The sequence below is a fragment of the Xenopus laevis genome, chromosome 7S, assembly GCF_017654675.1.
Source record: "Xenopus laevis strain J_2021 chromosome 7S, Xenopus_laevis_v10.1, whole genome shotgun sequence".
NCBI classification, from domain to species: domain Eukaryota; kingdom Metazoa; phylum Chordata; class Amphibia; order Anura; family Pipidae; genus Xenopus; species Xenopus laevis.
Window position 1 is genome coordinate 22,747,153 of NC_054384.1, and position 27,889 is coordinate 22,775,041.

At 43.4% G+C, this 27,889-nt stretch overlaps 1 protein-coding gene across 1 annotated transcript; it reads left to right on the forward strand.

Moving 5' to 3' along the window:
• The first annotated feature begins 11,076 nt into the window (after positions 1-11,076).
• kifbp.S (kinesin family binding protein S homeolog) lies at positions 11,077-26,533 on the forward strand. The gene is made up of 7 exons (XM_018227472.2): positions 11,077-11,628; positions 13,111-13,209; positions 14,285-14,364; positions 15,138-15,321; positions 16,159-16,252; positions 23,402-23,514; positions 24,238-26,533. Exons 1-7 carry the CDS (start codon positions 11,236-11,238, stop codon positions 25,114-25,116), a joined length of 1,842 nt encoding a protein of 613 aa, XP_018082961.1. The 5' UTR covers positions 11,077-11,235; the 3' UTR covers positions 25,117-26,533.
• The last annotated feature ends 1,356 nt before the right edge of the window (positions 26,534-27,889 follow it).

Here is a 27,889-nt window from a genome sequence, read left to right on the forward strand (position 1 = left end):
CCTTTGAGTACAGGAAGGACCACATGGAATTTCCCCTCTTTCTCTCTGACTTCAAGGTGAGAATTAGTGATGAGCAAAATTTTTCGCAAGGTTTTGCCGTGAAAACGCAGACAATAGACTCCAATGGGTCAAGAAAAAAATTGTTGCCTGTCAAAAGTTTTTCACATAGACTTCATTGCATTAAGCAAATATTTTGCTGCTTTTGTGAATTTTCGGCAAATGCCCATCACTAGTGAGACTCGTTGGGCAGCAGCAGAATCAAATTGTTTACTGAAGCTCTAAATCCCAACTTTAGTAGTAAGACAACTTTCAAATTCAGTCACAATTCAAAGTCCAGGTTCAACCCCTCCAAATCAACTCGGTGTCTATACATACACACACTCACACCGACCCTCAATACACTCACATAAACTGTATATACCCATATCTACAGTTAATTTTAGGTATAGGATCCCTTATCCGGAAACCTGATATCCAGAAAGCTCCGAATTACGGAATGGCTGTCTCCCATAGACTCCATTTTATCCAAATATTTTTTAAAAATGATTTCCTTTTTCTCTGTAATAATAACAGTAGCTTGTACTTGATCCCAACTAAGATACAATTAATACTTATTGGAAGCAAAACCAGCCTATTGGGTTTATTTAATGTTTAAATGAATTTCTAGTAGACATAGGCATGAAGACCCAAATTACGGAAAGATCTGTTATCCGGAAAACCCCAGGTCCCGAGCATTCTGGATAACAGGTCCCATACCTGTATCACAATAACCTTGGATATTATGCTTGTCCAAGAAATTATCCAAGCCACTGTTAAAGGTATTAACAGCCATCACATCACCCTGCAGTGCATTCCACAACTTCAGTGGGAAGAATCACCTACACTGTTTCAAATGAAAGTTCTGTTCCTCTAATCCAATGCTGTCCAACTTCTGTGGTACCGAGGGCTGGAGTTTTTCTGGCCTTCATGGTGGAGGGCTGATAATGGAAGCCAGTGTTGACCACTCCCTGTTTATAGACCACAGCCATGTTATCACAAGACCACGTCCACATTAATTGGGGTAGCACACCAAAAGACCAAATGATTGGTGCTCACTGGATATTGCTCATATGTGAAAAAAGTTAAGTCATATTAAAGGAACAGTTCAGTATAAAAATAAAAACTGGGTAAATAGATAGGTTGTGCAAAATTAAAAAATGTTTCTAATATATTTAGTTAGCCACAAATGTAATGTACAAAGGCTGGAGTGAGCGGATATCTAACAAAATAGAACAGAACACAAATTCCTGCTTTTCAGCTCTTAGTTTCCATTCAGAGTTCGAGAGCTGAAATGCAGGAAGTTGTGTTCTGTTCTATTTTGTGAGATATCCAGTCACTCCAGCTTTTATACATTACATTTGTGGCTAACTAAATATATTAGAAACATTTTTTATTTTGCACAGCCTGTCTATTTACCTAGTTTTTATTTTTATACTGAACTGTTCCTTTAATATGACTTAACTTTTTCCACATATGAGTGATGAGTGATATCCCTGCAGTGAGCACCAATCATTTGGTCTTTTGGTTTTTATTTTTAGATTGAACTGTTCCTTTAAGACCTACCCTTAAATCCATATGCTGCCTCCCCTGTGGATAACTCGGCACCCCACAGCACATGATTAAACACCTTAGGGGCCCCTAACAATAATTTTTAAATGCTAACAAACCCCCAGAACAAATACCAGGCTTATGTTCAACAGACAGAGTATGGCACACACAGGGAGCATAGGGCAGACAGAGTAGGACAGGCCAAGATTATGGCACACACAGGGAGCATAGGGAAGGCAGAACAGAGCAGGAGACAGTTTCCACTGATCAGGACAAGTCTAATATGTACTACATACAGTGACACAGTGCTGGTGCCCCATTAGCATTTTAAATAAGGTGTGAACAATGTGGGCAATTTCAGTCTGGGTCTCAGGTGTGAACAGTACAGGCCTTTAGGGTGTGAACAATAGAGGTGTCACAAGTGTGAACAATACAGGGGATTACAGTCTGAATTTGAGGTTTAAACAATGCAGGGGCCATTTAATCTCTGTATTAATACATTTTAAATTTTACACATGGTAAACAGATTTTCATGTGGGTCCACACAAGGGGTCGCCAGTTGGACAGCCCTGCTCTAATCCAAAGGGGTGGCTTCTGGTGCAGTGATCCTCTTTAGGGAAAAAAAGGTCCCTGCTATTTGTCTATAATGTCCTGTTATGTACTTGTAAGGCAGTAAGGGGTGCTTCTACTAGCAGCGTGAAGAAGCCAATCTTTAACAGATTGCCTTTGCACAGTGCTTTAACAAGCCTATAGGATCTTGCGCGATTACTTCTGCATTAGTATTCCCACCTCTGTTATTTGCTTTTTTGTTTGCCATTGAGAGTGGTGGTTGTGGAAGCAAAGCTTTTGTAAGTGATAATATTGGTATACACACTCTATTGACCATACAAATAAACTTTATAGTGCTCTAAGGAAAGACATACTACCAATCATTTAAACATTTTGGAAACGAACTTTTTGTGCAGACTCAAAAGGTGACTACAAATTTGTCTATCTGAAATTCTTTTTTTCCACCCCAAATGTTACCGGTTTGTTAAAGCTTGCCTTTTCATGATGAATTAGCCACTGGAGACTGAAGGTGAGATTTACACAGACTTTTGAAGCTTCTTGGACAAACTGGATTAAAGATGGATTAAAATAAGCAAGTAAATCTCACTAATTGGATTCACTATATATATATATAACTTTTGGGTTTGCTTCTCCTTTAAGGACTAGGTGCCATAGGCTAATCTCTAGGGCAGTGATCCCCAACCAATGGCTCAGGAGTAGCATGTTGATAACCAGCCTATTGGATGTTGCTCCCAGTTGCTTTAAAGCAGGTGCTTAGTTATTAATTCCTAGCTGTAGTTGCATAAAAAAACGTGTGTTCTGCAAAACAGAGGCTCTTGTAGGCTGCCAATCCACATAGGGGATATCAGTAGTCCATATGTGGCACCCCCAGGAACATTTTGCATGCTGATTCTCTCCAGCTATTTTAATATTGCTTTGGCCCGCATCTTGGACAAAGTTATATGTATACCATATGTATATTGGAGTTACAGTTATTATGCGCATCTGTACTTGGCCCAAGAAGAAGAACATGACTAAACAGTGCACATGTTTCCATTTGTAAGCATTGTGTTTAACAAGCGGCGAGGCTAGGGGCAAAGAGAATGTTATTGTAATGAAAATTACAATTACGCTACTTTGGGGCCCTATCAGAGCGGCTCTTTGATTCTACACAATAGGGCAGAACTATAAAGAACTACACTCTATGACTACTGTGGGGACCTAGGAGGTATAGGGGTCAGAGGGACTCTGTCAGATAAGCTTATGTCATTATACTTTTATGAAACTTGCCATATCCTTATGTTTATTTAGGTGGGTTTTAAAATGATTTTACTGCAGGGCTCAATAACTTAGTTAAGCCAAACTTAACTAATAGTTATTGGTTAGCCACTGCATACAATACAAATAACTGCTGGCCTGGGTAATAAGTCTATTTTCTTGAAATGTGACTTGTTGGGCAGCATGCCACCCCCTTAAAGGAACAGGAACGTCAAAAAATAAAAGTGTTGTAAAGTAATAAAAATATAATGCAGTGTTGCCCTGCACCGGTAAAACTGGTTTGTTGAAGAAACTCTACTATTGTTTATATAAATAAGCTGCTGTATAGCAATGGGGGCAGCCATTCAAAGGAGACAAGGCTCAGGTTACACAGCAGATAGCAAATAAGCTCTGTCTGTCTAATGGTGTTATCTGTTATCCATTCGTTATCCTGTGCCATATAGCCGTTTTTCAATTTCTGCCATTGCTCCACAGCAGCTTATTTATATGAACTATAGTAGTTTTTCTGAAGCAGTGCAGGGCAACACTATATGATATTTTCATTACTTTAAAAGACTTAAATTTCTCTTGCCTAATTGGGGGACACAGGCACCATGGGGATGAAGATCCTGCAGCTGGAGATGGACACTATGTTGCAAAATAAGACTCCTCCTCCTGCTCTGGGCTTCATCCCCTGCCTCCTCCTACAATCCTCAGTTTCTTTTAGTGTCCTCAGAAGGAGACGACACGCTTTTTCACCGTCTAGTGGCTGGAGCACTGATCAGGGCCTCAGGTCTAAGATCACGCCACACCAAGGGGCCACTGATTCACTCAAGCGCCTCTCCAGCTGCCAAGAATTGCCCTTTAGCCTTCCCGCTCTCCGGAGGTCTGCAGGCTGGCTCCTCACCCCCTGCGCTGCTTTCCCGCTCTACGGAGGTCTGCATCAGCGATATACACCCACCCGGGTGTATAACAGCATAATAGCTCACATATACATATATATTTCACACCTGTGCATATATATATTTATATGTGTGTCTCTTATTCACAGGGGGCATCCTTTACTGGGCACAACTCAGCTGGCTGATTCCTAGTTGGTGAGTAATTCATTTAATACATTATTCAACTCTGTCACCCTCTCTGTACAAGCGACGTTTTTTCCTTATGCGCCCTTTTCTTTTTCTAGCTTTCCCCTCCGTTTTCATGGTGGAACGCATGCGTTCCACCATCCCTCCCTGCCCCGCCCTCCCAGCCTTCTCTTCTTGCAGGACGCGCGCCTTTTTTCTATGGTGGAACGCACTGCGTTCCATCACCCTCCGCTTCCGCTCCCTTCCCGCCAGACGCGACCGGCTTTCTCTCTGCACAGTCTGCTCCGGATTCCTCTGCGACCAGGTAGCGCACAATTTTCTAAGCTCACGGCGAGCGGTTCTATGCTTATTCTCCGCTCCTCCATTACTCTCCTCACACGCTGCCTCCCTTATGGCGGCGCGCTTCTTCCTACAGGGTTTGTCTTGTGCTGGGATACTATTATATACCCATTTTAGCCCCTGATCTTTCACATGTCCTCTTTCCCCTAATACACTGCCGTCCCTGGTGTGTTGGAATCTAGCCTTGTGTCTACGGCAAGGCACAAAAATGTACTTCCCTGGCTATTATATCATTATTCTTATTATTTATATATATGTATATATATTGTACAGACAGACAGGGAATGTAATACATGTATCTTATACCCCTTCTATGCCTTCCGATTATGGCTACGTGTATGTGGATGACTATGCTTACATATGGGCTGCTTACTAAGGGCTACTACATTACAGGGTAAATGGACCCCCTGGGCTACCATTCATACTTCTGTTGTTTTCTCCACAGACCACACCTGCCTGGAGAAGTGCCCACAGCCATACTCTGCTTCGGCTAGGAGGTCGATTCCCCTGCCTCATATTATAAAAAAAAAAAAAAAAAAAAAAAAAAAAAAAGGGTTTTTACACCGTTTATATTGGATCTTTGCCTATTACTTCTACAGTTTCCAAGAAGGAGCAATATGGCTAACAAGACAGATGAGCCCAGGACCTCCAAGTCCTCAGCTCTAACCCACTCGCAGGTCTCATTTTTAGCCTGCTCAAATTGTAAAACAAAATTTTCTTCAGCCTCGCCTGAATCATTGTGTGGGGCCTGCAGAATTTCCGAAATACCTACTCTACCTCAGGCTAGTACTTCGGACCCAGATCTCCTTAGGGCTATTTCCCTCTCACTTGCAGGCATTCAACATTTGGCCCGCATCCCCGAGACCCTGGACAAAGTGCTGGAGCACTTATCCCAACCTTCTCAACACCGCCCAGGGAAATCAAAACGCCCAGCCCCTTCACCTCCGGACTCCCCCGGAGAACTTCTTTCTCCATCCGACGAGGAAGGTCAGGTTCCGTCAGACGAGGACTCCGATCAGGAGCTCCCTGATCCTGACATTGACACTCCCAGAACTCAAGGGGAAGTGGAAGGCCTTATTCAAGCAGTTCTCAACACGCTAAACATTGAGGAAGATTCTCCCTCCATCGAGCCAGCAAAGAACATCTTTAAGCGTCACAAGAAAAGCTCTTGCCTTTTCCCCGCATACGAACAGCTTGACGAAATCATCAAGTCCCAATGGAAAAACCCTGATCACAGAGTGCAAATTTCCAAGCGATTCACCCAGACATATCCCTTTCCGAAGGAATGCATTGATCTCTGGTCTTCACCTCCTGCGGTGGATCCCCCAGTCTCCAGATTATCCAGGAATACCACCATCCCTGTTGCCGACGCGGCCGCTTTCAAAGACCCCATTGACAAGCGCCTCGAGGGTTTCTGCAAGTCCTCATTCACCGCATCGGGCTCGGCCTTCCGGCCCATCTTTGCTATCGCCTGGGTGGCTAAGGCCATGGAGGTCTGGGTGGAACAGGCGGCACAGCTCATAGGATCCGAAGATCCAACTACCGACAACATCCTTTCCAAGATAGCTGACGCCACTACCTACATCGGGGACGCAGCACTCGACGCGGCAAGGATGGTGGCTCAAGCTTCAGCCCACTCTGTAGCCGCTCGCAGATATTTGTGGCTAAAGTCATGGTCCGCTGACCTAACCTCCAAACGCTCTCTAGTCAGCATTCCTTTTCAAGGTAAACTCCTCTTCGGGGCCGAACTGGATAAAATCATTTCTCGAGCGACTGGGGGAAAGAGCACGCTACTTCCCCAAACCAGACCCAAGAGACCCCCCTTCAAAAGGAGACCCTTTTTTCGGCCCTTCAGACAAGGACAAAGGTCGAAGACGCAATCAGATAAGCCCACCTCCAACTTTCGCTCCCGATTTCCAGGAAAACAGAGACAACCCTGGTCTTCCTCTAAGCCCACCTCCAAGCCTTCCCAAGATAAACCCCACACCGCATGAAGGTGTGCCCCCTCCCGAAGGGATTCCCTTAGGAGGTCGACTCAAGTCCTTTCGAGAGGTTTGGCACAACAAAATTCGGGACCAGTGGGTCCTTCGGGTGGTTTCCCAAGGACTTTTGATAGACTTTTTACACACGCCCCCTCACAGATTTTTCGTATCCAGGATGCCGGCCAAGGTCCCCGACAGAACCAAATTCCTTGCCGTCATACAAAACCTGGCCATGGAGGGCACCATTCAACCCGTCCCATCACACTCCAAGGGAAGGGGCTACTATTCCAACATCTTCATGGTCCCCAAAAAAGACGGCTCGCTCAGACCTGTCCTAGACCTGAAGGATCTCAACCCATTCGTCAAAAGGTGCCATTTCAAAATGGAGTCAATACAGTCAGTTCTTGCCTCCATGGAAGAGAACGAGTTCATGACAGTCATAGACATCAAGGAGGCATATCTCCATATTCCCATTCATCCAGCTCACCACAGCTTCCTCAGATTTTTTGTGGACGGAAATCATTGGCAGTTCGTGGCGCTGCCATTCGGCCTTTCGTCGGCCCCACGCACCTTCACCAAGGTCATGGCGGCGGCATTGGAAGACCTCCGACTCAGAGGCATCACCGTTATTCCCTATTTAGACGATCTCCTCGTCAAGGGTCAGTCCGCCTCTCTGGCTCATCTGCACACATCTCAAGTTCTCCAGACCCTGACATCTCTGGGCTGGACGATCAACTTCAACAAGTCGAACCTCCACCCGACTCAAGCCATACAGTATCTCGGCCTGATACTGGACTCCAGACAGGGGAGAGCATTTCTGCCGCAGGACAAGGTCCGGACCCTCCGGACTCGGATCAGATCTCTCATGGGATCCAACAAGGTTACCCTTCGATCGGCGATGCAAACGCTGGGCACGATGGTGGCGTCCTTTCCGGCCATCCCGTATGCTCAATCTCACACCAGACCACTTCAACGCACCATCCTGCTACACCAGCGCAGGGACCGAGTCAACCTCGATCGCAAGATTCCCATCCCACGTCGTGTGCTTCTCTCTCTCCAATGGTGGCTTCAACCGATTCGGACGACGGGGGGAAAACCCTTCCCCCCCCATCACTGGAAGATTCTCACCACAGATGCCAGTCTTCGCGGGTGGGGAGGTGTCATAGACCAAACCACTGTACAGGGTCTCTGGACTCCAGCGGAACGGCAGCTACCCATCAACCTTCTGGAGCTCAGAGCGATACGCTACTCCCTGGAACACACGGCGACAGTACTTCAGGGCCACCCCGTGCGAATCCAGTCCGACAACGTGACGGCCGTGGCCTACATAAACCATCAAGGCGGCACCAGAAGTCTGGCGGCCCTCAAGGAAGCTCAGGAGATTCTAACTTGGGCGGAGAACAACGTCCCCGCCATATCGGCGGTCCACATACCCGGGGTGGACAATTGGTTGGCAGACTACCTGAGCAGGGAAACGATCGATCACGGGGAGTGGAGCCTCCACCACGAGGTGTTTCATCTCATTGTGGCAAGGTGGGGCTTGCCAGACGTCGACCTCATGGCGTCCAGGTCCAACCGGCAGGTCCCGTGCTTTGTATCCAGGAGCCTCGACCCCTTGGCTCACGCAGTAGACGCCCTAGTGATTCCGTGGAGCTTCTCCAGGGTTTACATCTTCCCCCCTCTGGCACTCCTACCAAAGGTAATCAAAAAGATCAAAAGAGAGGGAACTCTGACCATCTTGGTGGCGCCCTTCTGGCCCCGCAGGGCCTGGTTCGCAGATCTCATCGCCATGGCCGCGGACAGTCCCTTCCATCTTCCTCAACGGTCAGACCTCCTCACTCAGGGTCCGGTTGCCCACCCGAATTCTCGTCTATGGGATTTAACGGCGTGGCTCTTGAGGCCTTGATTCTACGGGATTCCGGAGCACCCCCTGATGCGATTCCCACCATGCTGCGAGCACGACAGCCTGTTTCTGCCAGGATATACCACCGTGTTTGGAAGACCTTCATTTCATGGTGTGAACACGGAGCCATAAATCCTCAGAAGGCACGTGTCAAGGAGGTCCTCTCCTTCTTGCAGGACGGTCTTTCGAAGGGCTTAGCCCTCAGCTCCCTCAAGGTGCAGGTTTCGGCCCTGTCTATTCTCCTGCAATGCAAGCTGGCCCTTAACCCTAAAATCCAGACTTTTCTACAAGGTGCGACTCGTATTATCCCTCCGTATCGCTGCCCTGTGCCCCCGTGGGACCTCAATTTGGTGCTATCGGCCTTACAAGAGGACCCCTTCGAACCACTTGATCAGCTTCCTCTGCCTACGCTCACTGAGAAGGTGTTGTTCCTGTTGGCGATCACGTCCGCTAGGAGAGTTTCAGAACTCGCGGCTCTCTCCTGCAAATCGCCTTTCACAGTCGTTCATATGGACAAAGTGGTGCTTCGCCCTACTCCTGACTTTTTGCCTAAGGTGGTATCTGCATTCCACTTGAACCAGGACATTGTTGTCCCTTCCCTGTGTCCAAATCCCAAAGGTCCGATTGAGCACAAGCTCCACACTCTGGATGTTGTCCGAGCTGTTTCATTCTATTTGAAAGCCACAGAGCCGGTTCGTAGGACTGATGCGCTCTTCATTCTCCCTGATGGCCCCAAAAGGGGCACCAAGGCCGCCAAGACGACTTTAGCCAAGTGGATCCGGTCTGTCATCTCCAGAGCATACGCTGTCAAGGGCAAGGATCCTCCGATCAGGGTTAGAGCTCACTCCACTCGCTCCCTCAGCACTTCGTGGGCTTTCCGTCACCAAGCTTCTGCGGAACAGATCTGTAAAGCGGCCACATGGGCATCCCTTCATACATTCACTCGCTTCTACAGGCTTCACACACATGCTTCAGCCGATGCTGCCTTTGGGAGGAAGGTGCTCAGCGCTGTAGTTCGCTAGACACCTGACATGCAGTGTCCCACCCTTTTTGGGAGCTTTGGGACGTCCCCATGGTGCCTGTGTCCCCCAATTAGGCAAGAGAAAGAGAGATTTTTGTACTCACCGTTAAATCTTTTTCTCTTGTCCTATATTGGGGGACACAGGCTTTCCCTCCCTATTCTGACACTGTTTTTTCACGGTATTCGTGACGTTTTTTCCATTTTGTTAGTTGTTACATTTTTCAAATGTTTAGTTCTGAGGGTGTTATTGTTGATTCCTCTTCTGTTTTGGGCTGCTTTGCTCCTTCTTCGGTAGAAACTGAGGATTGTAGGAGGAGGCAGGGGATGAAGCCCAGAGCAGGAGGAGGAGTCTTATTTTGCAACATAGTGTCCATCTCCAGCTGCAGGATCTTCATCCCCATGGTGCCTGTGTCCCCCAATATAGGACAAGAGAAAAAGATTTAACGGTGAGTACAAAAATCTCTCTTTTTTGGTGTTACTGTTCCTTTAAATCCTGCTGCCCTAGGCACAGGTCTTAGTGGCCTTTCCACAAATCCAGGCCTGCCTCTCTCTCTCTCTGCTCCTTTATTCATATAATATGATCTTTATATCTGTGCTACTGGGACACTGTGTCGGGTGCAGCATTTCCACGGCTGGGACACTGAGCTCTATAAATGTAGTATTTAGATACTGTGTGTATTCTATTGTGCTATTTCTGGGATAAAACAATTTCAAATTCTACTACTAGAACTAGAACTCATTTGTGGTAAATTGTAGTCTGTATAAAATCATTTAATAATATAAAACATTATTTTGTATACCTGTATCTGAGTCGGAATAAGAATGTAGGCTAAAGATATAGCCCTAACCAAGTAAGAAAACAGGGTCACTGTGTTTTCCATCACATTTATATTCCTGTAAGGCACCTTTAAATGAACTTTTAGCATGACATATAGATTGATAGTCTGAGAAAATTTGTAATTGCTTTTCATTTTTTATTAGTTTTTTTTAAGTAATTTAGATTTTTATTCCGCAGCTCAGTTTGCAATTTCAGCAATCTGGTTGTTAGGGCCCAATTACCCTAGCAACCATGCATTGATTTAAATAAGAGACCGGAATATGAACAGGACAGGGACTGAATAGAACGACAAGTGCTAAAAAAAACAGTAACAACAATGAATGTGTAGTCTTACAGAGAATGTGTTTTTGGTAGGGGGGGGTCGGTGACCCCCATCTGACAAGAAAAGAGTAAGAAAAAGAATGCAAATAATTTAAAAACGATGAGTGTAAGCTGCTGAGAATGAGCCATTGTATAAGATACTAGAAGTGGACATGGAGGTGAATCGTGGCAGTAATGTGTGCAGAATTATCCAGGGAATTGTATACGAGCGATAGATAAATAGAGCTCAGGCTGAGCGCAGAATAAAGGCCGCAGTAGATCTGCAGCACAGGAAGCTCTTCCCTGCCGTAAAGCGAGTGACGGAATTATTGCCAAAAAGCCACTCCTCTGCTGTATTTCGGAGTAGCAAGATGGCAGACAACTGGGGTCGGGTGTGTGAGACCTATCAGCGGGCCATCGCCTTATCAGACGTGGAATCAAAGAACGACCCGGAAAACGAGCCGTACAGATCCAAGTACCAAGCGCGGGAGTTGCTGCGGGAGGTGCGGGTGTTGCTGTGCCCGCAGGAAGACGAGAGCGAGGCCGAGGGAAAAGAAGAGCATAGCGATGGGCCCGGGAGCTGGGGAAGGATGGGGGAGAGTCTGCTGGCAGCCCGCCTGGCGGTCATAGAGTTCCGGCTCGGCCTGAATCACACGGAGACCGAAGAGTTATCTGCCGGGGAGGAACATCTGGTGAAAAGCGGAAGGATCATAGAGCGATACCGACTGTCAGAGGAGGGGGTGTCTGTGTATATCCAGGCTCAGGTGTGTGGCCGTAGGGCTTGTGCCTCGCATCCCTGTATCTATCCTGTGTCTAGCCCTGGTCGCGTCCACTTTCAGCACAAAACATTTAGATGTCTTGCCTATAAATAACATCAAGCTTCACGCTTAGGAGCCGGGTGCCACCCCAGAGCCAAAATCGGTATTGGTTTGGCCTGTGTGTTCTCTGTGAGGCCGATGTGTCTTGTCAGCAGCGCAACCGATGCGCCACTCCGAAGGCATAGGACATCGCATGCAGCACAGCTATTTCGCTGCAGAATGTCCTAAAATACGTTCCGTAGCGCCTGGCAACCCGGTTGCCACGTCAAGCTTCCCCCCCCAACCGGGGACGCGCATGCGCCTATGAAGTCTTTGGGTAAATACTAAATAACCCTGGGAGTCACCACCTATTCATGACCATTCACCTTTAAGTATGTCACAGTATGTCCTGTTTTTGGCAACTTTTCAGTAAATCTTTCGGAGTGGTTTTTGTTTCAAACGGGGAAGGGGGTCACTGCATCTAAAAGCAAAATAACACTTGTTCTGTGAGGCTAAATTGTTGGTTTTTTTTTTTTTAAATCTCCAGTCTGGCCCTCTCATATTCATCTTCCAATCTCTCATTCACATCACTGCCTGGTTACTAGGGTAAATTGGGCCCTAGCAACCAGAGAGCCTGATGAGAAGGGGCTCATGGGAAGATAAGTAGTAAAAATAAAAATACACTTGAAGCCCCACAGACCAATCATTTTCTGCCTCGATGAACCCCCAACAAACATAGCAAACAAACTATTACACAACCTATTGAAAATTTCCCAGGGATAGGCTATTCAGTAACATATTTAGGGCAGAGACACACGTGGAGATTCAGGGAGATTAGTCGCCCGGCGACAAATCGCCTCATCTTCAGACGACTTATCTCCCAAATTGCCTTCCTGATGGCTACAATCTAAACTGCGGGCGGGATGGCACTCGGAGCGAAGTCTCCTCATGAGGCAGCTTTGGGCGGCTTCGGAAAATGAAGCGTTCCAAATGCCATCCCGCCGGCAGTTTAGATTCTAGCCGGTGGGAAGGCAGTTCTGGGAGATTAGTCGCCCGAAGAAGAGACGATTTGTCACCGGGCGACTAATCTCCCCCAAATCTCCATGTGTCTCTGCCCTAAAAGCATTTTTAAAGATGAAATACTTCAAGCTGTTCTTGCTGCAATGAGAGGTGTGGATACTTACATATACAGCCATTTCTTTTCCCCCCAAAACAAATCAGTCACATTAAAAAAATATTTTGAATTTGTTCTTTGGAATGAAAATCTCAAGATTTCAGTGTAGAATTTATTAAGTTAAACGTTGTTTTTAGGGCTTATCTAGGAACATAGTGCTTAAAATATTTGCTTATTATTGTAATCTCTTTGTGTGTGTGTAAAGTCAGCTGTATGTATGCACAAGTGACAAAAGACATACCGGTATTTATTGAGCATCACATTTTGTTTCCCAGAACAATCTTGGCATTCTGTGGGCTAACAGGGGTGAAATAAGAGTGGCACAGAGATACTTGGAGTCTGCTGAATCCCTATACTATCAATACATGAAGGAGGTAAGTGTAACAATTCACTCCAATCGTGTTTTTGCCCCCCAGATATAGAGAGAAGGGGGGGCACAGCTTTCCTAGCGTTTGTCCTAGTAGATAGTAGTAGTCAGGCCGCCATCAGGGGGGGACAAGTGGCCCGGGCCTTGAGAACGCCGAAGCCATGCGGCCATTTTTAAAGCCCTCCCCATCCCTAACTTGCATATGCAAATTAGGATTTGGTTCGGCTGGCAGAAGGATTCGGCTGAATCCAAATCCTGTTGAAAAAGGCCAAATCCAGGATTCCCTGCATCCCTATAAATTAGATTTTTGATAAATGCCCCTATATGTCCCTTGCACTCCTCTAGTGGAGGAGAAAAAACTTCTTTATACAAATGGGTGCCCAAAATTGTACACTGTAACCAATAAGCAGTATAACCAAGGATTTATACATGCACAGAATTCTGCTTGCATAGCTTAAATGAATTGCCTTTTTATGCATGGTATTATTGATGCCTCTAGCATTACACATCAGTATATCCTAAATGCGGTTACAGGTTGCACTATATGTGATATGTTTAAAGGAATTGTTTAGCATAAAAACTGGGTAAATGGGCTGTGCAAATTAAAACATGTTTCTAATATATTTAGTTAGCCAAAATTGTAATGTATAAAGGCCGGAGTGACTGGATGTCTAACATAATAGCCAGAACACTACTTCCTGTTTTTCAGCTCTCTAGGTTTCAACTGAATGGTTAGCAGGCAGTAACCAATCCGTGACTTATCAGTGACTTGAGTGAGCCATAACTGTTGCTTCTGAGGATCAATTGCAAACTCACTGAACAGTTATGTCCCATGTGACCCCTTTCAGGTCACTCAGTAGTAGGAAGTTGTGTTCTGCTTTGTTTTGTTAGACATCCGGTTACTCCAGCCTTTTTAGATTACATTTTTGGCTAACTAGCTATATAAGAAACACTATTATTTTGCACAGCCTATTTACCCAGTTTTTATTTTTACACTAACCTGTTCGGTTTACAGTTTAGTGAAACCTCATTACTTAGTCCACAAATGGTTAACAAATTGCTTCTTGCTCCGTTTGTTGTAGATTGGTAAACCAGCAATTGATCCCGATGAACATTTCTTCTCTGAAGAGCAGAAATTTACTGAGCAGGAAAGAACCAAACGGTAGGTAATAAACATTTGAGTTATAGTCCACATCTTATCTGATTATCTGAGATTTTATCTATTTTATATTCAGATGTATGAGAATGTTGTTTGCCCGTTGATGTTTTTTCCTGCAGGATAATTTTACACCTCACCTAACTTTGCATCCATTTACAACTTCATGTACTAGTTAACTTGTATTCATCTCTGTCACCTGGCTCAGGGATACCGCTTCTTTATGACCTTGACCAAGTCCCTGAATCTTCTTGCTAAAGATCTTAAGCTCTATGGGGCAGTCTAAGGGTAATGTCACACTGTGAGATTCAGAGAGATTTCTCATTCTAGCAGGCGGAAGACAGGGGGAAGCAGTTCGGGGAGATTAGTTGCCCCAAAGAAGAGGCAATTGGTCTCTAGTAAAAGTTTATATGAATTATATGAATTTGTCTCCTTACATAATACTCTACAGAAGTGCATTAAAAAGTATTATATAATATATTTTAGTTATTATTGCAGTGTTCAGACCTTGAATGCAATCTAACACTATTTCTCGATAATACAAATATACACAAACAACCTTTAAGCTAAGCGACAATATTATCTATACCTTGTTTTACTTTGGTGGGAACTTCATGTATTGTAGCTGTACTCCTTGAGTAAAGTTGATTGCAGATTTCTCAGTGGTTGTCAAGAAGTGTGTTTAATCAGCCATAATGTATCTTGAAAGTGACCCACACTTCCCCTCCAGGTTAAGAGAAGTTTAACTATAACTGCTGTAACTTTTTTGCATCTTTTAGGTTTGAGAGAGCATATACCCATACGTTATACTATCTAGCCCAAGTATACAAACACTTGAAACAGGAAGAAAAGGCTGCTCAGTACTGTCATACAACTCTTCAACGGCAACTAGAATATGACAGCTACAATCCATTGGAGTGGGCAATTAACGCTGCCACATTGTCCCAGTATTATGTTACAAAGGTAATCTGCAAACTATTATAATATAATCTATATATTACAATAGTGAGTCCTCTAGAAAGCATGCAATTTAAGTACAAGAATATCGAAGAGCGCTCATTAATGAAAGAGAGGCTTTTAAGGCTTACAATTGTCAACAAGGTGCTTCCCTGCCAGCTTAAAGGAGAAGGAAAGCTCCAAGACTGTTTATTGCCAACATATTAGCCACAATAGTGCAAGCTATAACACTATTTATTCTGCAAAATACTTTACCATACCTGAGTAAAGCACTCTAGACACTCTTTTTGTTTAGGATAGAAGCTGCCATATAAGCTTGTTGTGACATCACTTCCTGCCTGAGTCTCTCCCTGCTCACTTACTGATCTGAGCTCAGATTACAGCAGGGATGGGAGGGGGAGAGAAGCAAACTGAGCATGCTCAAGCCCTAGCCCTGGAGGTTTCAGCTGAAAACAGGAAGTCTGATACAGAAGCCCATGTGTACACAATAGGAGGAAAGAAATGTGGTGTTTCTTTCGACAGAGGACCCAGAGCAGCATTACTCTGAGGGTTTACTGGTGTATTTATATAGACCTTTCTGATAAAGCTTACTTAATTATAGCCTTTCCTTCACCTTTAAATATGCCAGTTGTGAATTCCCTGCCTGTCATCGCGCAGTCTAATAACATGAATTAACATGGGTTAAAAGGAAATTATTGGAAATTCAGTTTATTAGGCACGTACAAATGCTTTTTTGCCTTTCATTTGAGCTAAATTATATGTTGGGAAAAAGGATGAAAACAAGAAAACCAAAATAGCATTATTTACAGAACCTACTTATATAGTTTTTGTTTTCTTTACCAGCAATGTTACATGGAGTCTAGACACTGCCTTGCAGCTGCTAATGTTATTTTTAGCAAAGCTGAACAGATACCCTCTGTCGAGGCTGCAAAAGAGAGTGAGTATATAGTCTGTTTTTCAATTGTATTTTCTCCAAACATAATAATAATAAGATGGGGAAAATGTCATAATGGTAATAAATTTGTAATCCTACATATGGCAGCGTTGATGAATGATGTAGTTTTATATAGTATGTATATATTTTTTTATTCATATTGCGTTACTTGAGAATGAAGCAATGTACAGCAGAACAATAAATTAGTTGAACAAATGGGGCCATTACAATAATAAATACAAAATACAATACAAATACAAAGTACAGTTGCAATAAAGATTAAAGCTGGCCACAGACGCAAAGATCCGATTGTAGGAGGCGTGGTCTGCATGGAGACCGGATAGGCAGCGCAGGCCGACAGCTCCGCCACACAGGGGACCATACTGCAGACATCCTGCGATTAGCCTGCTCCATTTGCACACTACCTGGCGGGTGAAGTACCCGAGCCTGCATCCGGAGCCTCTGATGGTCAGAAGAAGTCGGCGCAATCACACGGCGCGCCACTCCGTGTCTCCCCGCATCATGGCTACTCAAAATGGCGCCGTGCACCATGCGGCGCGCCCGACTCAGGAGGACTCGCAGGGCCCGGGTGGAACTGCTGCAGGGAAACTAGCGCGCTTTGCTAGAGACCCACTGCCACAACCTTTGCCAGCAGGTATGTCTGCATCTGCTACCAGCGCAGTGGAATATTCTGGCACAGAACCTGCTGCAGCTGCACCCTCCTCCCCTGTCCCCACGCTATCCCCCTTGGAACCAACTTTAGCAGAGGTCCTGCAGGCCATAACTTCGAACCACACTGCACTTGTTGGGAAAATCGATGAACTCAAGATAGACTTTGCCATACTGAAACATGATGTGCAAAAGCTAAGGGAGAGGACAGGGGAGGTGGAAAGGCGGGTCAGTGAAGTGGAAGATCACACAGCACCTCTGCCTAACAGGTTAACGGCCACAGAAAAGCAAGTTGCGTTGCTTGAACAAAAGGCTGATGACTTGGAAAATCGTTTACGAAGGAATAATATAAGGATTCTGGGCCTCCCTGAGAGGGTGGAGGGTACAGCCACAGAGAATTTTGTTGAAAAATGGCTGGCCGACACGTTTACCCGGGCCGTCTTCTCTACTGCCTTCACGGTGGAGCGGGCACACAGGGTGCCAGGAAGGCCGCCGCCATCGGGGGCCCCTCCACGCCCATTAATTGCCCGCCTTCTGAATTACCGCGACAGAGACTCGGCCTTGCAGGCGGCTAGAAGAGCTGGAGAAATATTTTTTGAAAATCACAGAATATCACTTTATCCCGACTTTTCTACAGAAATTCGGAAGCAGAGAGCAAAATTTGCGGAAGCCAAGCAGCAGCTCAGACAAAGGCAGATTCCATACGCTATGATGTTTCCGGCAAGGCTGAGAGTAACAGACAGCGGCAAGGCCAATTTCTTTACTATGCCGGAGGAGGTCTTCAATTGGCTAGAGGTGAGACCCAGACAGTCTCCACGGAGGGAGCAGTGAGCTCTTCTACGCTACATCTGGCTGGCTCGCTGCAAGATTACCCTTAGGTTTATTTTGTCGTCCTGGAAGTTACGGCCTGGCACTTTCTCATTGTCTCTACATGAGGACATTTCCCCGGACAGGTAATGCTGCAGCATATGTCTTAATGCAGGACAATAGTTGATTAACCCTTTTGTCCCTGTGCGGAAGCGGCAGGCCCACGGACATTTGGTTCTGCCTAGTAAGGACGAAGTGTGCCCACTAACCTCCCTTCATAGTTCATTTTATTTTATTATGGGGGTAGGAAAAACTCACTCTTCTCAGGTTATGGAGTGGGTGGGGTGGGTTTGGGTAGGGGTTAAAGTTGTGGGTATTGCTAGCAATGTTACTTTTTTTGGTGTCTCACGTTTCATGATCTATTGTGTTTTCATGTCAATATGCAGTTTTATTCTTGATGTGTCTCCTCCCACTCCCGTCACACTCTCTATCTGTATGTATGATGGCTTCCATTAGGGTATTGTCGTGGAATGTTAGAGGTATGGGGGATGGGATAAAACGTAGACTGGTTTTTGACTTTATCAGAAGGTACACACCTCAGATGATTTTTCTTCAGGAGACCCATCTAGTGGTTCTAAACTGTTATCTCTAAAAAGCCCTGGATTGGTTCCATGTATCACTCATCCTTTTCCAGTTACTCTAGGGGAGTTTCTATTTTGTTAGCCAAAACTTGCCCTTTAACGATAGAAAAAGTGATTTCTGATAGACATGGTAGATTTATCCTCCTACACGCTAATGTCTATGGCAAAAAGTTTAACATAGCAAACATATATGCCCCTCCTCCACCTACGGCCGAATTTTTTAATGAGGTAACTGGGAAAATGCTGAGCTTGCCCATGGCGCCATTTCTCCTTATCGGGGATTTTAATGCAGTTTCCGATGCGGAAATTGATAAACTACATCCACCTCGGGTCTCCTCTGCACATTTCAATAGATGGATTTCTGCCATAAACTTGGTGGATCTGTGGAGAGTGCGCAACCCTGGCATCAAGCAATTTACGTGTTACTCCCCTGGTTGTAACAGTATGTCCAGAATAGACCTCGCTCTAGGTTGTCCTGAGATGAATAAATGGGTAAAACCGGTTGAGACGCTTACTAGAGGCATCTCGGATCATTCCCCCCTACTACTCACTTTCATGTATACACAAGCTCCCATGGATAGAGTGTGGAGGCTGAGTCCCTACTGGGCGAAACATACCCATTTAAACGATATTATCAATACCAGTGTTTTAAATTTTTTGGCTGCGAATGGCACCGAAACTCCCTTACATGTAAAGTGGGATGCACTCAAAGCTTATGTCAGGGGGGAGTTTATCTGTAATATTGCAGCTTTAACGAAATTGGCGGCAAGCGACATAGCCCAAAAGACGATAGCAGCACAGGTGGAGGAAGAGGCATATATCAAATGTCCCACAACCCATTCATTCCAGAGCTGGCAAGCTAGTCAAAGTGCCTTGAAACTAGCCCAAGTAGAGCTTACTAAAAAGCATATACTCTATCAGAAAGGCAATATATTTGAACATGGGGACAAAAGCGGGAAGCTACTGGCAATGCTAGCAAGGGAGGAGACGACTACCATGGCTATCCCTGCAGTGAGGTTATTAGATGGCACAGTGGTATCCTCACTAGATGAAATAAATCAGAGGTTTGCGAGTTTCTATTCTGACTTGTACAGCCCCAAAATATGCACTACCCCGGGAGAAATAAGGGACTATCTACGTGACATAAATATCCCAAAACTGGCACCACACCTCTCTGTAGCACTGGCTGAGAATATCACACAATCGGAAGTTGAGGCTGCGATAGCTTCATTCCCATCAGGGAAAACTCCAGGTGCCGATGGTTTACCAATGGAGTGGTACAGGCAACATGTTAAGTTACTTGCACCTCTCCTGACAGACTTGTATAATGGGGTACAAAAAGGGTCGCTATTGCCAACCTCGATGAGAGAATCTTTAATAATTTTACTATTAAAACCAGGTAAGGACCCGTTAGAATGTAGTTCGTACCGGCCCATAGCACTCATTAATGCTGATGCAAAAATATTAGCCAAAGTCCTAGCATCCCGTCTAGCGCCCTTACTCTCTCACTTAATCTCTCCGGACCAGACAGGTTTTATGCCTGGTCGCTCCACGGATATAAACATTAGGAGATTGTTCACGAATATTTCTATTACACACGATAATCCAGGTGGTAGACTGGTTGCCTCTTTGGATAACGAAAAGGCTTTTGACTCAGTAGAGTGGGAGTATTTATGGGCCACGTTGAACAGAGTAGGTATACCCCCATCGTACATTAACTGGATAAGAGCAATATATGAGCTGCCTGTAGCGAAAATCCGTACAAACAACAAATTATCCACCCCATTTCCAATCCTCAGAGGAACCAGGCAGGGCTGCCCCCTTTCCCCTTTTTTGTTTGCACTGGCCATGGAGCCTATGGCCTGTCGCATCAGGGCCTCCCGGGACATTGAAGGGCTTAGGATTGGGAACCTAACTGAGGTCATTTCAATGTATGCTGATGACACTTTACTATACCTGCCTAACTCACACCTGGCACTGACGCAAGCTCTAAACATTATAAATGATCACACTAATTATTCTGGACTCAGGATAAACTGGTCCAAGTCAGTTCTCTTTCCTATAGATACTCTTCCACCGGATAATCCTCAGAGGACTTTGGGACTTAATTGGGTGACCACCTTCAAATATTTGGGGATTTGGATCCATGCTGATCTAAATAAATACATAGAACTTAATATTCTGCCTCAAATACGATATATGGAACAGAAAAGAACTGCATGGGCTACTTTGCCTCTATCTTTAATCGGTAGGATAAACCTCTTTAAAATGGTGATACTACCGAAATTAACTTATATCTTTAGACAATCCCCAATAATGATTCCTCATATGATCTTCTCTAAACTCAAAAGCCTTGCACTTATGATGTACTGGAATAATGCTACCCCTAGACTAGCTCTCACCACCTTACAACTCCCGACTCAGCAGGGAGGTTTGGCGGCCCCTAACCTTTTCTTTTATTATTTGGCATCTCAGTTGGTAGTTGTGAGGAATTGGGCCAACTCTGATGACACCAATGCGTCTGTACTTCTTGAAGCTCAATTGGCAGGGTCCTTTGAAGGTCTAAAAAATCTACCTTATCGGGGTGCTACTTATAATGTTACGGTCTCCCTTCTGATGAAAGAGACACTTAAGGCCTGGCGTTTGGTTAATCAATATTACCCTAAACTACACTCTCAATGCTCCGGCTTTACCCCGCTGTGGTGTAACCCCTATCTGAAGCAGTTAGAGTTGATCCCTGACCCTCAGCTCTGGGCGAGATATAACATAAAATATATATCAGATATCACAGAGGAGGGTAAACTCATTGGTTTTCAGGCCCTAAAAGAGACTTATACTTTGCCAAATAATATGCTTTTCAGATATTTGCAATTGAGACACGCGTTTGTGACTCAGTTTAAGGGGGACACGGTAGACACCACGCTAAATAGCTTGCAGGTAGGGGTACATAAACAGGTGTTAGGCAAGCCTCTATCATATTTTTATTCACAACTACAGACTGTTAAGGGTACCCCTCTCAATAGATTGTGGACCAAGTGGCAGCAGGACATCCCTGAACTCACGCAGGAACACTGGGAAGAGGCACTGAGTTCCATCTTCGAAGGAGTAATCAGTAGTAAAGACAGAATGACACAAATTAACTACCTACATAGAGTTTACTTTACCCCACAAAGGCTGCATAAAATGAATCCGGCCATTAGCTCAGAGTGCCCCAGATGTCGACACTCCCCGGCGGACTTTTTTCATATGGTGTGGGATTGCCCTGTCATTAAATCATTTTGGAGGGCGGTCGTGCAGCTTATTGTGGCTAAAACTGACCTTTTCGTACCGTTAGAACCCAGAGTACTTTTATTAAGTCAGATGGACGACGTGTCCCCGAGGAGGGCGCATCGCACCTTACTATCTGTACTCTGTATGTATGCAAAAAAATCGATTGCAATTAAATGGAAGTCTGAAGATGGCCCCAATGTTAACGACTGGGAACAATTGGTGGAACACTCCCTACCATTGTACAAACTTACATACATGAAAAGGGGTTGCCCTGAGAAATTTAATAAGATATGGGGCTTGTGGCTTGAGGAGGACCCTGACCTAGATCCTCCTTGACTCTCTGACTGCTCACGCTGAGTTCATGCTATCCTTTATATATACATATTATTCTAGTGGGATGTGCGAGTGTAAGGGGATTATCGATTTGTTCACTACTACTTTGAGGGGCTTATCACTTACAATGCATAGGGGACGATAATGTGTGGGAAACGGGGGATGGGTAAAGGTCAATGTCTTTATACTGTGTTAAATTGAGAACCTATGGCAACTCTATGTATTGCTGTGGATGCACTGTGGTTTACCAGATGTATCGGGATAGAACTGTATTGTAATATTTGTTACTCAATATGACGAGGAAAACATAGGGAACATAATAATAGTGATGCAAAGTCATGACTAAGACAAGAATCTGAAGAACGACAAAGACACCATGTTATTGTTATCTGTTTAAGTTTTATTGTTAAAACTGAACTACTTACATGTAATGTATGTTAACAGGAACAAACATTGTATCTACTACAGTCGTGATAACTGAATGTATGTTTGTTTCAATAAAAGAATTGTTAAAAAAAAAAAAAAAGATCCGATTGTAGAAATCAACTTAAGATCGCACTTCCCCATCTCCCGACCTGCCACTAACCATTCAGATCAAATAAAGTAGTAAAAGAACAGATCAGCTGATGTTCTGCCCCTGACAGCAATTGCCTGAAAGTTATGTCCACAAAAGCTGGTGACAGTCTCCCACTGAAAATCGTACGATCGGCAATACATGCAGAGATCTTACCCGCAGCCGACAGAAATCAAACGACCGATCTCCGCCGGTCCAGAGAATCTTCGTACGATCAGATCTTTGCGTCTATGGCCAGCTTTAGGTCTTCATGACAAGGAGACAAAATTCCCTGCCCCGTAGAGCTTACATTGTAAATATATATTTAATATCTGATTTTACTAATTATTTAGTTATATATTTGATTAACTTATACTGGGGAACAGCCAAAATATACGGCAAGTCAGCTCGGCATGCCTAAACCAGTGATGGGCAACCTGTGACCCTCCAAATAAGGACATAAAATCCCATCTTCCCTCTGACAACCTTTAGCTGGGAAGCAAAGTTTACCATAACTGGAACACAGCTGTACAGGTATGGGACCTGTTATCCAGAATACAAGGGACCTGGGGTTTTCAGGATTACGGATCTTTCCGTAATTTGGAACTTCATATCTTAAGTCTACTAGAAAATCATGTAAACATTAGATAAGCCCAATATGCAGGTTTGCTTCCAACGAGTAATAATTATATCTTAGTTTGGATCAAGTACAAGGTACTGTTTTATTGCTACAGAGAAAAAGGAAATCATTATTTCAATTTTTGATTATTTGAATAAAATGGGAAATGGCCTTTTCCATAATTCGGAGCTATCTGGATAATGGGTTTCCGGATAACTTGAAAAGTTTTGGACAATTTTTTTTTTTTTTTTACTTAACAGATGAGGCTGAACAAGAACGGCTCGATCTTCTCCGTCAAAAAAAAGCAGATATTGCACGATGTTGGGTAAAATATTGTCTGAATTTATTACAGGATGCACAGAAAAAACTTGAGGTACGGTATCAACTTGCTAAGTTTGACAACATTCAGTAAATATTTTTTCGTTATACCAATGGTTATTTCCTTTTAGCATTTTAATAGCATTTTAGCATTATTTTAAAAACTATTTGGTTATGTTTTATGAACAAAATATCGAAATTATATATATATATATATATATATATATATATATATATATATATATATATATATATATATATATATATATATATATATATATATATATTGAAAAGAGAGTCAGCACACTCTGTATAATTTCAAGTGAAAAACAAGTGTTGGTTTATTCACACATCTCATCCGACGTTTCGGTCCCACATGGGGACCTTTCTCAAGGTCTTTCCCATGTGGGACCGAAACGGCGGATGAGATGTGTGAATAAACCAACACTTGTTTTTCACTTGAAATTATACAGAGTGTGCTGACTCTCTTTTCAATATTACTACAAACTTGGTCATGCACCTCTGGCTTCGTTCTTTGACTGAGTGCAGGCACTGTCTGATACTATATATATATATATATATATATATATAATATATATATATATATATATATATATATATATATAATATATATATATATATATATATATATATATATATATATATATATATATATATATATATATATATATATATATATATATTCTGACTGGGCAAGCTGGTGTTGGTTATGTCTACAAGAGCTGCTTATGTAAATGAGATTTTTGTTTTGACACAGGATAATATTGGAGAACTTGACGTTGACATTCAAGAAGAACTGAAAGCCCAGAGGAAAAAGGAAGAAGATGAGAAAGAAAAGGGCAGAAAGAAAGCTATCCTTTTCGGATCAAGTGATCTGTATGATTCAGTTCAAGCAGCAGAGGAAAAAGTTGAGTGTTCATGTCCATTAGATTTTAAAGAAGCAAGGGAGGTGTTCCTTGTTGGCCAGAATTACATAAATGAAGCAAAGGAATACTTCCAGCTAGATGGGCATGTTACTGACCACATAGAGATAACCCAGGACCATAGTTCTTTGTTTAAGCTTCTCGCCTTTTTTGAGGAGGATTATGAAAGGCGATGCAAGATGCACAAGCGTAGAGTAGACATGTTAGAACCTTTGTGCAAAGAGTTAAACCCACAATACTACCTTCTCATCTGTAGGCAGCTTCAGTTTGAGCTGGCAGACACCACTTATGAAATGATGGATTTAAAGGTAGCAATAGGTAATAAACTAGATGAAATGGACACTCACACTATGAAAAAAATCAATAGTCTGGCACAGACAGCAATCAAATACTATGAAATGTTTTTGGACTCGTTAAGAAGCCCAGACCAGAAATTTCCTGAGAAACTCGAAGAAGATGTTCTCCGTCCTGCCTTGGTGGCAAAGTTCCGCATTGCACGTCTCCACGGAAAGCTCATTTCCACTGATGGAAAAAAACATCTGGAAAATCTGCAAAATTCCTTAAATAATTACATATATATTGTAGATTATTGTAAAGCGAATGAGGAAGCCATAAAGCGCATTGAGACTGAGCTAGAACTTAGTAAGGAGATGGTGGCTCTTCTTCCTGCTCGTATGGAAAGGTTAAGGCTTCAGCTAGCATCATTTTCCTAAACGGTGAGCTGTTTGTTGTTAATTTCAGATGGAGACTGAAGCGTATAGTATTTATTGTTACTTGCCATTTCCAGAATGAAACTCCTTGTCACAGTATAGTGGTTCCTCTACCAACGTCAATCATTAAATAATCCATTATGTAAATCCAAGCCAAAAAGTTTTGGTGAAAATTGCCGAGCCATATATAAAATACACTTTCAAACATATCGAGTGGATGTTGGTAAATTGTACTGCAACACAGAAATGAATGCCCCTTCTGATTCTTTTTATGGACCAGTGAAAAGAAGCATAACTTAGAAATATCTAATGCTTTGACTAATATCTATTTGCTGATATCTGATGCCAGTGACTAATAGGAGTGCACAGTGTAGTAAGCAAGAGTTGTTAAGTGTTTAGTGCAAGGCATAATCATTCAGCCTGGCTCTATGCCTTTAATGATCATATTTAAATGTGGACTCTGGCAATGAAGAAACATTAAGGGCTTTAGCATACGGGCAGATTTGGGGAGATTTAGTCGTCTGGCAACTAATCGCCTCTTCTTAGGACAATCTCCCCACAAACTGCTTTCCCCCTGTCTGCCGCCTGGTAAAATGAAAAATCGCCAGCGGCAATGCACTCGCGGTATTTAGATTTCCGAAAGTCGCCTGAAGTTGCCTCACGAGGAAACTTCGGGCGACTTCAGAAATCGAAGCAATGTAAAACTTCAAAGCAAATTAATGTAATTACAAGTAACATTAATTTGTTTCTTTCTCATTTTTAAGTTCTTGGCATTTTTAAATCGTTAATATAATTAGAACAATAGCTCCACCTGCTGGTCATTTTGGCCAATCGGTTATTCAGTGAAAACTGATTTCTTGAGAAAAGTGACTACAGCGAGTCCACTGAAATGCCCAGCAGGTGGCACTTTTTCAAATTCCTTATATTAACAGTTGAAAAACATTTTTCTTTAAAACTAGAAACAAATGATCTAAAACAAGTGTCTAGAAGAGCACTTTGAGCTATTTTAAATTGATTTGCGTTGAAGAATTAAATGTTCCAATGAATAACTTTGTGTAACTACTTAGGTGAATTAATGAAAGCCATTTATTTATGCTGCCCACACATATGCTTGATTTGTTACAAAGAACGTGCCGCTGCATAAATCCCACCAAATACATATTCATTCATATAATATATATATATGTGTGTGTAACATTTCAAGTTATGTTTATTGCAAAAGCGGAATTTCGACTTACCAGTACAGTGCTTGAGTCAACTGTGATTGCATGTGAACTTATCACTTGGCTGTAACCTCTCTAGGTTTGCAAATGTTATCATGTGAATGGTTTCCTTTAATATATTCAAAGGTGATGATACAGGAGTGTGATGTGGCTAGTGTAACCCCCCAACGTGTCTTATTAAAATGCATTTCAAAATATCTGCGTTTCTTTTTTGTATTGTGTTGCAGTAATTGGGCAAAAATCACCAGAGTCCTGCAGCGGGTGGGTACCCACAGGTTACCCTCAAAAACCTGTAGTACCCTGCGGGTTGCAGGTAGAAGTTTCGGGAGCGAGTATAGGGTTGCGGTTCTCCGGGTTTGCACGTCTTCTCAATAGCGAGTTGTACACCTTTTTTTCTGATCTAGGTCTATTGTGTCCCAGCTCTCAGGTTGCTCTTTGGTTAATAACCAGAAAATTTAAGTAAAATAGTTGGTCAGTGTCGGACTGGGATGCCAAGGGCCCACCAGAAAACCTTAGACGTGGGCCACTTTCCAAAAAATTATTCCATCCTGTCCTCACTCAACCTCTTTCTTTATTCTCCTAGGGGCAAATTTACATAAGGTCGAATATCGAGGGTTAATTAACCCTCGATATTCGACTGCCGAATTGAAATCCTTCGAATATCGAAGTCGAAGGATTTACCGCAATTCGTACGATCGAACGAAAAATCGCTCGATCGAACGATTAAATCCTTCAAATCGTTCAATTCGAAGGATTTTAAATGATCAAACGATTTTTCTTCGACCAAAAAAAGATAGCAAAGGCTATGGGGACCTTCCCCATAGGCTAACATTGACTTCGGTAGGTTTTAAGTGGCGAACTAGGGGGTCGAAGTTTTTTTTTTTTTTTTTTTAAAGAGACAGTACTTCGACTATCGAATAGTCGAACGATTTTTAGTTCGATTCAAAGTCGTAGTCGATGGTCGAAGTAGCCAAAAAAACATTCGAAATTCAAAGTTTTTTTTCCTCTATTCCTTCACTCAAGCTAAGTAAATGGGCCCCCTAGTCTTTTATATTTACTTTTTATTCTTCCATTATTAAGCATTTTTTCCCATAAAGAAATAAGGAATAACAATGAAATTGGCGAGATAGTTAGAAGCAGGAGGGCCCACTGACACCTGGGCCCACCGGGAGTTTTCCTGGTATCCTGGTGGGCCAGCCCGACACTGTAGTTGGTGGAGTTACTCCCATAGAATATAGCTCGTTTGTTTCTAGTCCCTGGAAGTACCACAAAGAGAGAGGAAGGGCTGCGGTCTCAAATGTTAATCCTTCCAGTTCTCAATTGGAAGAGACAATTTTTATCTAAAAAAACGCAAACCCAACAGACCTTGGAAAGGAAAATAGGATAAGATAAAGATAAGGTAAGTATGAGCGTTAAAATTGCTTCCGCAAATCTCCAAACGTACTACGTTTTAAAAAGAATAGAAGTCAAGTCCTTGCCCTGATGCGCGTTTCGCCAGTGGCTTTCTCAAAAGGCAAAGCTTTAGGCAAAGCTGGAAAAATTGTGATATTGTG